The 9,151-nt window shown below is 35.5% G+C and overlaps 1 protein-coding gene across 1 annotated transcript; it reads right to left on the bottom strand.

Moving 5' to 3' along the window:
• Positions 1-450: 450 nt before the first annotated feature.
• On the bottom strand, positions 451-3,335 carry LOC132306739 (dormancy-associated protein 1-like). The gene is made up of 3 exons (XM_059804312.1): positions 3,119-3,335; positions 1,995-2,217; positions 451-781 (listed from the first exon to the last, which is right to left on the bottom strand). Exons 1-3 carry the CDS (start codon positions 3,222-3,224, stop codon positions 745-747), a joined length of 366 nt encoding a protein of 121 aa, XP_059660295.1. The 5' UTR covers positions 3,225-3,335; the 3' UTR covers positions 451-744.
• Positions 3,336-9,151: the final 5,816 nt, after the last annotated feature.

Genomic DNA, 9,151 nt, shown 5'->3' with positions numbered 1-9,151 from the left:
AAATTTTAATAGGACTTTATTTGCCTTTAAGGTGCAAAAGTAGGACTAAGTTGTAATTTTTTATTTTCTTATATATATATATATATATATATATATTCTATTTTGGAGTGTCAAGCGTTAACTTTATAATTATAAGAAACCTTATGGAAATACCATCTTAAAATATTACCTTTGTTTAGCATTTTCTTCTAATTCTATTTTCTTTGTAGGTAACTTATTCAATGTACCTTTCAAAAAAAAAATCCCCAAAAAATAAACAACTTTATCCAATTTATGAGTATAGGTGAGTGATGAAAAAATAAATAAATAAACTTCGACCAAAGTTAATTTTGAAGTATAATTACATGATATATATATATATATATATATATATTGACTAAGATCAACTTGCCCTGTAATTAATTTTAACACAATTCCTTCTCAAAACACGAACACTCAACAACATAAGCTTGATAAAGTGAAGATTTTATTTATAAATAGCAAAAAACAAAAACAAATTAGACACTTCATTTATTTATTCCGTAATAATAATAAAAGCAGCTTATCACCACCGTCCAGATCACACCTGTACAAAAGACTCACATCAATCGTGTCAGTACTCAACACCCTACTGAAAGTGAAAGCTTATTATGGTTCACTAGCTCTCACATCAAAAAGGAAACGTAATGCAACCAGGACACGTTGCGGACACTGAGATATAAAGGACACTATTTACATGCAAGCCCCGGTACGGTAATCGTCACCTTAGCGATGCTTGCTCCTGGTCTCCGCACTGTAGAGCCTGCGATCACATAAAACCCGCGTCATCTTAGTGCCATGAAATCAATCACTTAGAAAAGATCCAAGCCGTCGATTTAAGGATCTTCAACTAATGACTCACCAATGGTACATGTTTTTAAGATCAAAAGGTTTTAATTGCAATGAAACAAGATATTGCGTGTGTGTGATGTAGCCATATTTTAGTTTGCTTAAAAATTAAAAAATGTAGCCTTTTTTTGCATTATAAGGATACTTGTTTAGCCGGTAGATTGCGTTGGTATTAAGTAATAAGATATTGGATAAGCCATGCATGTCATGTTATTAATATGCTCGACTAATATCATTGTATAGTGAAATGAATCTCAAAACTTAAAAAAAAATTGTTTGAAACTACTTATTTGTTATATTTTCATTGGTTGAGCATACTAATGATATGGTATGTTCGGCTTGCTTTGTACCTACTTGAAGAGAGAGTATTGGGTGCACTTGATACACCATGCACCGGACTCATTCGAGTCGTGTGCACGTACAACTCGATGAGCCGGTGCACCGTGCATTCGGCGTACCTAATATTTATCATTTCATTCTCAGTGGAAAGAGAAAGATAACTATGGTATGTTATGTAAAATAACATTATTATCCTTCATCAATTTTTGTAAAATTATATAATGAGTGAGATTGTAGTAGTAAAAAAATATAGCATAAAAAGGCCCCATCATTGTTTTGAAAGTTCAGCAATTTATTGATCTACAAACTGTACCAGATCTGATGAGAATGGACTTGGGCAACCATAACAAAAAAACACATTGGAAAAGGAGTTTGCAGCCCCAGAAACCTAACAGACTAAGGCGCAATATAAGAAGTATAAGGCCTAATCTCTTTGAACCCCCAACCACTTGGGTAACTAATTAACTACCATCACACAGGTGAGAAACATGATCAACTATGGCTTCCAAGGCTTTCTAATGGAGCAATTCGAAAGGAGAAAAACAAATTCCTTTGAGAGGCATCAAAGAATGACCTAGGGAGGTTCCAATTCGCGGCAATGGATGGCGCACCATTGTTGATTGATTATTAGTGTCATTTTTCTTAATTTATAACTCATTAGCCAAGTGTTAATTTCTCAGGAATATATATATATGTACGTGCATGAAAAAACACATTTGTACAAGCGATCCAGTATACACTATTCCATGCAATTGGTACATATATAATATGTCATTATACGTACGTACCAGTCATAAACAGAGGGGGAGTTAGGAGTTGGCTTGTCAAAGACCCCAGCACCAATATCTTTGGTGGCGAGGTTGCTACCAGGATTGAAGACGCTCCTCCACACATTGTCCTTGGGCGCCGTCGTTGGTGACGGCGTTGTTGGCGTCATCGGTGTCTCCGGTGTCCCTGGGTTCCCCGGCATCGACAAGGACCTCTGGAACCTGCTCCCCTCTCCTTCTCCATCTGACCCACAAACCACACCATCACATATAACAATCACATGCTACATAAATGTGTATGTGTTTCTGCATATTATTGCTAAGAATCTCAGGGCTAGTTTGGTGAGGTTGAATGGAATAAAAGAAAGTGGAATGGAATGAGTTTTTTTTTTTTTCATTCCCGTGTTTGGCATCAATTTTAAAATTGAAATCATCATTCTCTGCTATTTTCATTTTAACAAAATCATTCAACTTTCAAATAAAATGAATGACTATTCCATTCTACTACACCAAAGTAACCTTTATAGTTAAGAATGTTAGGAGGAGTAGACACAAAATCATTCAACTTTTAAATAAAATGAATGACTATTCCATTCTACTATACCAAGGTAGCCTTTATAGTTAAGAATATTAGGAGGAGTAGACACGGCATAAAACATGAGGGAAGTGACATATCCACTAATGCCTGTATATATATATACTTTCTAGTTTTTAAAAAGATATACAATTAATGCATTGTCCCTTTTTAAAATTATCAACTTATCCTTTTTAGTTTAGATATGTATAATTAGCAATGTTGAAATTCCTTGAAAATATAAAGGATAATGATGAAAATATAAAGTTTATTTGCCTTACTTTTCAAAGTGGATAACTAATTTGGAACATCTAAAAATGAAAAAGTGGACTACTAATATGGGACAAAGGTAATATATATAAAGTGTACAACCAAATCAGCCTCATAGCGTTTGATTCTCTGTCCTCTACAACATGCTATAACAAGAACCCATTACAGCATAAGGATTTCAACTCCATCCACTTGATGCATTAAAGTGGAATTCACGTTAATCCCTAAACAGAGGCTATTATGCATTAACAAACACACACAAAAATAAAAATAAAAAATAAAAAAGCACTAATGTGTGTACCTTTGATGTTCAATTTTCCAGTGGTGAGCTTCCTGAGCTTGCCTAGGCCACGTTCTGGGTGTGGTCCGGCTAAAACATCATCCCAAAGTTTGTCTAGCAAAACCATTTTGCTCTCTCACTTTCTCTCTCTTAATCGGTTTGGTTCTATTTCTCTCTCTAAATGGATTTGGTTCTTCTGCTTATAAAGTTATTAAATAGAGGACGGTGCTGAAATATCTCCTATTATCCAGAGCTATCTCAAAAGAAAATGCAATTTCAAGGTGGGTTCTAATTAACTCACTTCAAGCCATAAATATATATATATTAGCAACTAAAATCGCGGGAAAAGAAAATTTGCAAGTGGAAATAGATAAATCAATAAAAAATAAAATAAAATTTCAATGTTGATTTATAAAGATGGAAGACTTCGTAAAAAAACGTGTGATCGTAGGAGAAAATATCTGAGTAGATCATATTAGTAGGGTAGAGGGGGTTAAGGGTTCATGTCCACGTGTCCACTTGTGATTATATGTTGTCCTCTTCTTCCGCTCAATATAAGTAACAAGTTATTGAATTATTTTTAACACCAAAAAAAATAAAATAAAATAAAAAATAAAAGGGTTTTGTTGCTTTTGGCAGTGACATTCTTAGACCTAAGTATGTGTGTAGTGAATTAATATAGTATATGAATCACAAATTGACAATTGATGTGATTTTTATTTTATTTTTTTTTCATTTTCTTTAATTTACTATTAAGTACATATATGTATTAGCACTACTATTGAGTATTGACTAATGTTGAATTTTAGTACACAGTCGCGTTAAGTCGCGTTAGGTAGAATGATTCATTTTTTATTTATTTATTTGTGATTGGACCACATCAGCAGTCAACATAAAACACTTATTCACCTAAGTTGGTGTCCGCGGTCGGCTTCTTTTATTCACTAATTATTAAAAAATTTACAATAGTGTGCACCCTCTAAGTAATTTTCTAACAAGATAGAAATTTTACATAATCAAGGAATGACATATTTGTACTAAAGAAATGTCAAGAATTATAATACACAATCTAGAATGATTTCACCTTACTAAATTTGAGAGCAAGAGATCTGGTATGATTCAAACTTGCTGATTCTCTTGCATAAGACCAGGCATAATTTTGGTTGTCATCCTTTCAGTCACATGATTCCGTGTGGCATGTAATGCAATAATCATGATGTAGCTTGAAGTTGACGTGAACTTGAATTTTGTATATTCAGGTCTACTTGCATAAGACTGGGCATAATTTCGGTTGCCATCTTTGCACTTGCACGAAGATGATTATGTGTGGCATGTAATGTAATGACCATGATGTAGTTTGAAATCATTTAAACTTGATTTTTGTATATTAAGGTTTACGATTTTCAAGTTTATACGTTACTATGTGATTTGAGAGTGATTGACGATGCAATAATTTTAAAATCGAATCATTTAAATTATTAAAATATGTCATAATTATGGTAACATGTACATTGGAGGACTAGCCGACTAGGATAAACCTAGTTCCATGGGAGGGAGCTAAAATGCTTTTAACTTCATCCACATTGTTTGGAAGTATATTAAAGGGGTATAAGATACTTTTAATGGTGGCCTCAATTTGCCACCAAGAAAAGACATCAAATTGATTTAAAATTATATGATTAATTCTATATTATTGTCATGATATCCAAAGTTTTGGTCAATTTGGTACGGGGACGGCACACCAAATGAATAGGCAATTTAGTATGAAACAATGTGACAGTCCTTTACATCATCTGACATTTAATACATCAATTTAATACATCTGACATTTATTCCATCAATTTAATACAACTCACTTCTTTGGTATATCCACCTGACCAAAACCACCATTGGTGCAAGTAAGATCACCATTGGTAATATCAAATTTTGTTACTTCTTAAGGGACCGACATCTCCATCATCGTACCTATCAGCTACTTCCACACTGTTTGGACGTACATCCCGGCCAATTGCAATCTCATAAATTCATACTATAATTTTTAGTCCCAAATTTCTGTGTGTGTGTGTGTGTGTGTGTGTATTTGATTCAAAAAGGTAATAATTATGGAATCATGTTCCATCAGTTCATATCAAATATGGCCAGAAAACACCCCAAATCCGAACTTTCTCAGCACAACAAAATTAAGATGTAGGCAACATATGGTATATTAATCACGACTGGGAATAAATAAAATGAAATTCGGAAAAAGAAAGCAGCATTTTTCTTTCACCTTCCTTTCTACATGATGAACATTTAATATTTAGCCAAACTAGAATTAGCAAAAATACAATCTCAATTTAGCATGAAGGAAAAAGGAAAAGTAAAAGAAGGAAAAGGGAAAGTAAAAAAATACATATATATCAGCAGCACAACAGGACAATTGAAGTACAATAGAAAATTCAACAAAATAGAACAAGAAGGAGCATCCAAACAGCCTCCCAAGTTTGGACTATATATAAGCTGAGGATTTGAGCAATCCAATCTGTCACAAAATCCATGGCAACCACCATCCCAAGAAACATGTATTCGGATGTCGCAGCTGATATTGGTTCAGGGGACTCGCTCTCCTTTGCAGGCCTCGTATGCATTCAGGACCAGCATTCGAAGCCCGAGTCAGGACATGTAGTCCCTCCACCTTTTCCAAAGAATGCTACCCAAATTCAGAAACAAGACACAGAATTTGAATTTGGTAATGCATCACCAGGCTCAACTGCTGACAGTTCTAATAAGAATTCACTGGCTGATGTGTTGGTCACCAATGGTCAGCTCTTACCAGAAGCAGCTTCATTCCAATCAAATTCACCACAACTTTCCAGGCGTGTTACTTTCAAACACTCATCACCACCAAGTCGCACCAGCAGCAGGAGATCAGATTACAGTGAGTTGAGTCCCGACAAAGCTGCTAGAAAACCAAACAATGATGTGAGAGACAAGGCAAATAAGAAACGAACCACTGCAGGCCAATCATTTGGTCAGAAAATGTTTCAGTCGTTTTTAACCCCATGTAGGACTTGCCGTGCTTCCGAACCATCGCCATACACGGAAGTACACACGCTGCAGCAAGCAAATACAAAGTTACAGTAACTCCAGGGTCAATTTTTCTTCAGTTCAGCACTAGACTAATTTTTAATATCATGATTCGGCTATTATTAATCTTGAAGTTGTGTAAGTGTTTGGGCTTGTTAACAGCCACCATTCAGAGTTGCATTCCAGCGGGTCTTCTTTAACAGTTTGTTAATGACTCGAGCACTAATAATTCGATAACTAAATTAATCTTTCAGTGCTTTGCTGCAATGCTGCATCTCTAACTTCTTCCGTTATTGTGTAGATCAACTTTCTGTCAAAATGCACCCCAGTAGTCACATCTGCATATTAAGACATAGCCACAGATTTCAGAACTTCAAACATTTAAGTTTATGTACTATTATCAATGCATTTAATGAATCATATGACATGTTTACAAGAATGTTATGTTTATGATAGAAGCTCTCCAGAAACATCCAGATCCAAAGCTAAGGTTTACAAAATATCTACACTTATCTGATACACGAAAGAAACTCTCTGACCCTTTAATTTAAACCTGCGACTCTTGTCATCTTGTCCCATGTCCCACGGATCAGTGTGAATACAATATCTTGATCAAATAATTCGGGGAAATTAAGCTTGCCTTGAATTTGATCCTGAGTCCCTGAACTTATGAATAAAATTAGAGTATCATAAATCTTGGCAATTTGAGGGTAAGTCTAAATGAACACAAGCTGACCAATAATAATTGTGCTACATCTCATTTATAAGAGCACAAATAAGCACTTCCTGATTTGGATTTAAGAACACCCGGAAACAGCTCTTTTATGCTTCAGAGCCATTTACCCACCTTATATTTTGCCAGCTGGCCCAGCTCTACCTTTGCCCATTACCCTTCCAACCACAGCATGTGTTAGCAAGCTTATGTCACCACACATGGCATGGAAGACTACATCAGGCCATCCCTTTGGGTGATTGTGCATAGCAATGCTTCTCAGTTCTCACAATTGTTTATCTGAATGTTTTTGGTTCCATCACTGTTTTGCAGAATTTTATCACGATTCGCTATGATTCCAATTATTATGGTAGGATACTAATCACCTAAGGCTGTAGCTCGTTGCTTTATTTTTTTTTTGATAAGTAAACATATATAAACAAAGGCGCTCAAAAGGGGAGCGAACCCTTAACAAAGCAAACAAAGCCATGGGCGCCACTACAACAATAAGTTGTCAACAAAATCCAAAAAGTTGTCCAAAGACGAACTATTTTTCCCAACGACCCAAAAATAAAGAGAATGCAAAATATTCAATTTAGTAACCCACGCCGGCGACTCCTTGCCTTTGAAAGATCTCCTATTCCACTCATGCCACAGCCACCGCCATATACAAAGGGGGATTACCCTCCAAGCTTTTCTAACACGGCTGCCCACTGGTCTCCCTTTCCAGGCCTCTAACATTTCCATCTTGGTCCTTGAAGCAACTCATTTAGCTCGTTGCTTTATGGTGTTTAATTCATCTAATCTTTCATTTAAATACACTCCTTACAATATAAAAAATCTGTTTTTGGATTCATTCTCAGGCTTGTTAAGAATTTTCAAAATCAGTTTGGTTGAGAGGAAATATTTCTGTTGAATTGGATCACGTCATATACGAAGAGACCATTTATGGAGTTACCAGTTCATCGAAATTACTTCCCTCGAGACTACAAAGCAGTATAAGGTGCATGCCAGCTGAAAATGGAGGGCTTACTAGAACTCGGTCAAATACCATCCAACATGTGGACAAGCGGCCTTCAAGATTTGAAAAGCTGATAAGTCATCGAGGATGGGTGATTTCTGAGGATTATGGGGTTAGCAGCAATGGTGAGATTCACAAGAAGTAAATGCCAGTTTACTTGCTCTGAGAAACTCTAGAAAATTGGTACCTCTTGAGATAAGAAATCAAATTTGAGGTTAATCGTTGAAATGAAGCGAAGTTCTATTAATGCGTTTAGTGAAACCTCCCTATCCAAATCTTTATAGAATTGCAGCAAGAAAGAATGCATTTCCTAACCAAAATCAAACCTACTCAGATGTAACCCTAACATCTATAATGGTGTAGACAGGAACGGACTTTTCTTCTATGGGTGGAGTTGCCCATTTTAAAGCTAAAGCATTTCAGGTAGTGTTCCTTGTTCTTTCGGTTGCACAATAAGATCTTCAGTTTTGCTTGCTTCGTTTTGATAAAGATTGAAATTATATTTTTGTACGGTTACACAATAAGATCTTCAGTTTTGTTTGATTCGTTTTGATACATCATGTGTATATGAGTTTCGTCCCCTTTAACCTATTTCTCTGATATTCTTATCTATCCAGATATATATATTTAGACAATAACTTTACAACTTTATGAATCAAGAGCTATATTTGTTAAGTTAGCAAATACGGTTCCCATTGCACCAAGCAATTAATCAACAAATAGAAATATCTACAATTCATTTTTAGTTGAAGTATGACTTTCCATTCTTAATTAGAGTTCTTATACGGGCTATGGCATCTAGGAAAACCAATTAGCTTTGATATTTCTATGTGTATTGTAATGAATCCACTTTTTATGTCCAGCAACACGGGTGACAAAAAAAGGGTAGAGCTTCCCCTAACAATACCTACCTCTCCTAATCCCCATCCCTCAATCAATATTTGAACCCTGCACCTTTCACAAGGAATGGGTGGGAGATACCATCTAAGGTAGACAGTTGATGGTTGCAATGGATCACATCCCCTCTTTTTTTCTCTCTCAATTTTAGTAATCCTTCTAAACTCAATCGCATCCCTCTCTCTCTCACGCACACCTGAATCTCTTAGTTTCTAGAGCTTGCACGGCTCTCCCTCTCTCTCAAAAGTAAACCCAATAAAGCTTTAAAACACATCCTATTCACACACATAGATACACGTACACGTACACACACACACACACAAAAATATATATAGGGTAAATTACAGTGACACCCCTT

This window comes from Cornus florida, unplaced genomic scaffold, assembly GCF_030987335.1.
Source record: "Cornus florida cultivar Cherokee Brave unplaced genomic scaffold, ASM3098733v1 CherokeeBrave_3.0.0_Hap2_Chr01, whole genome shotgun sequence".
Lineage (NCBI taxonomy): Eukaryota > Viridiplantae > Streptophyta > Magnoliopsida > Cornales > Cornaceae > Cornus > Cornus florida.
Note: the sequence above shows the minus strand (reverse complement) of the source record. Positions and strands in the feature narration are given on the sequence as shown.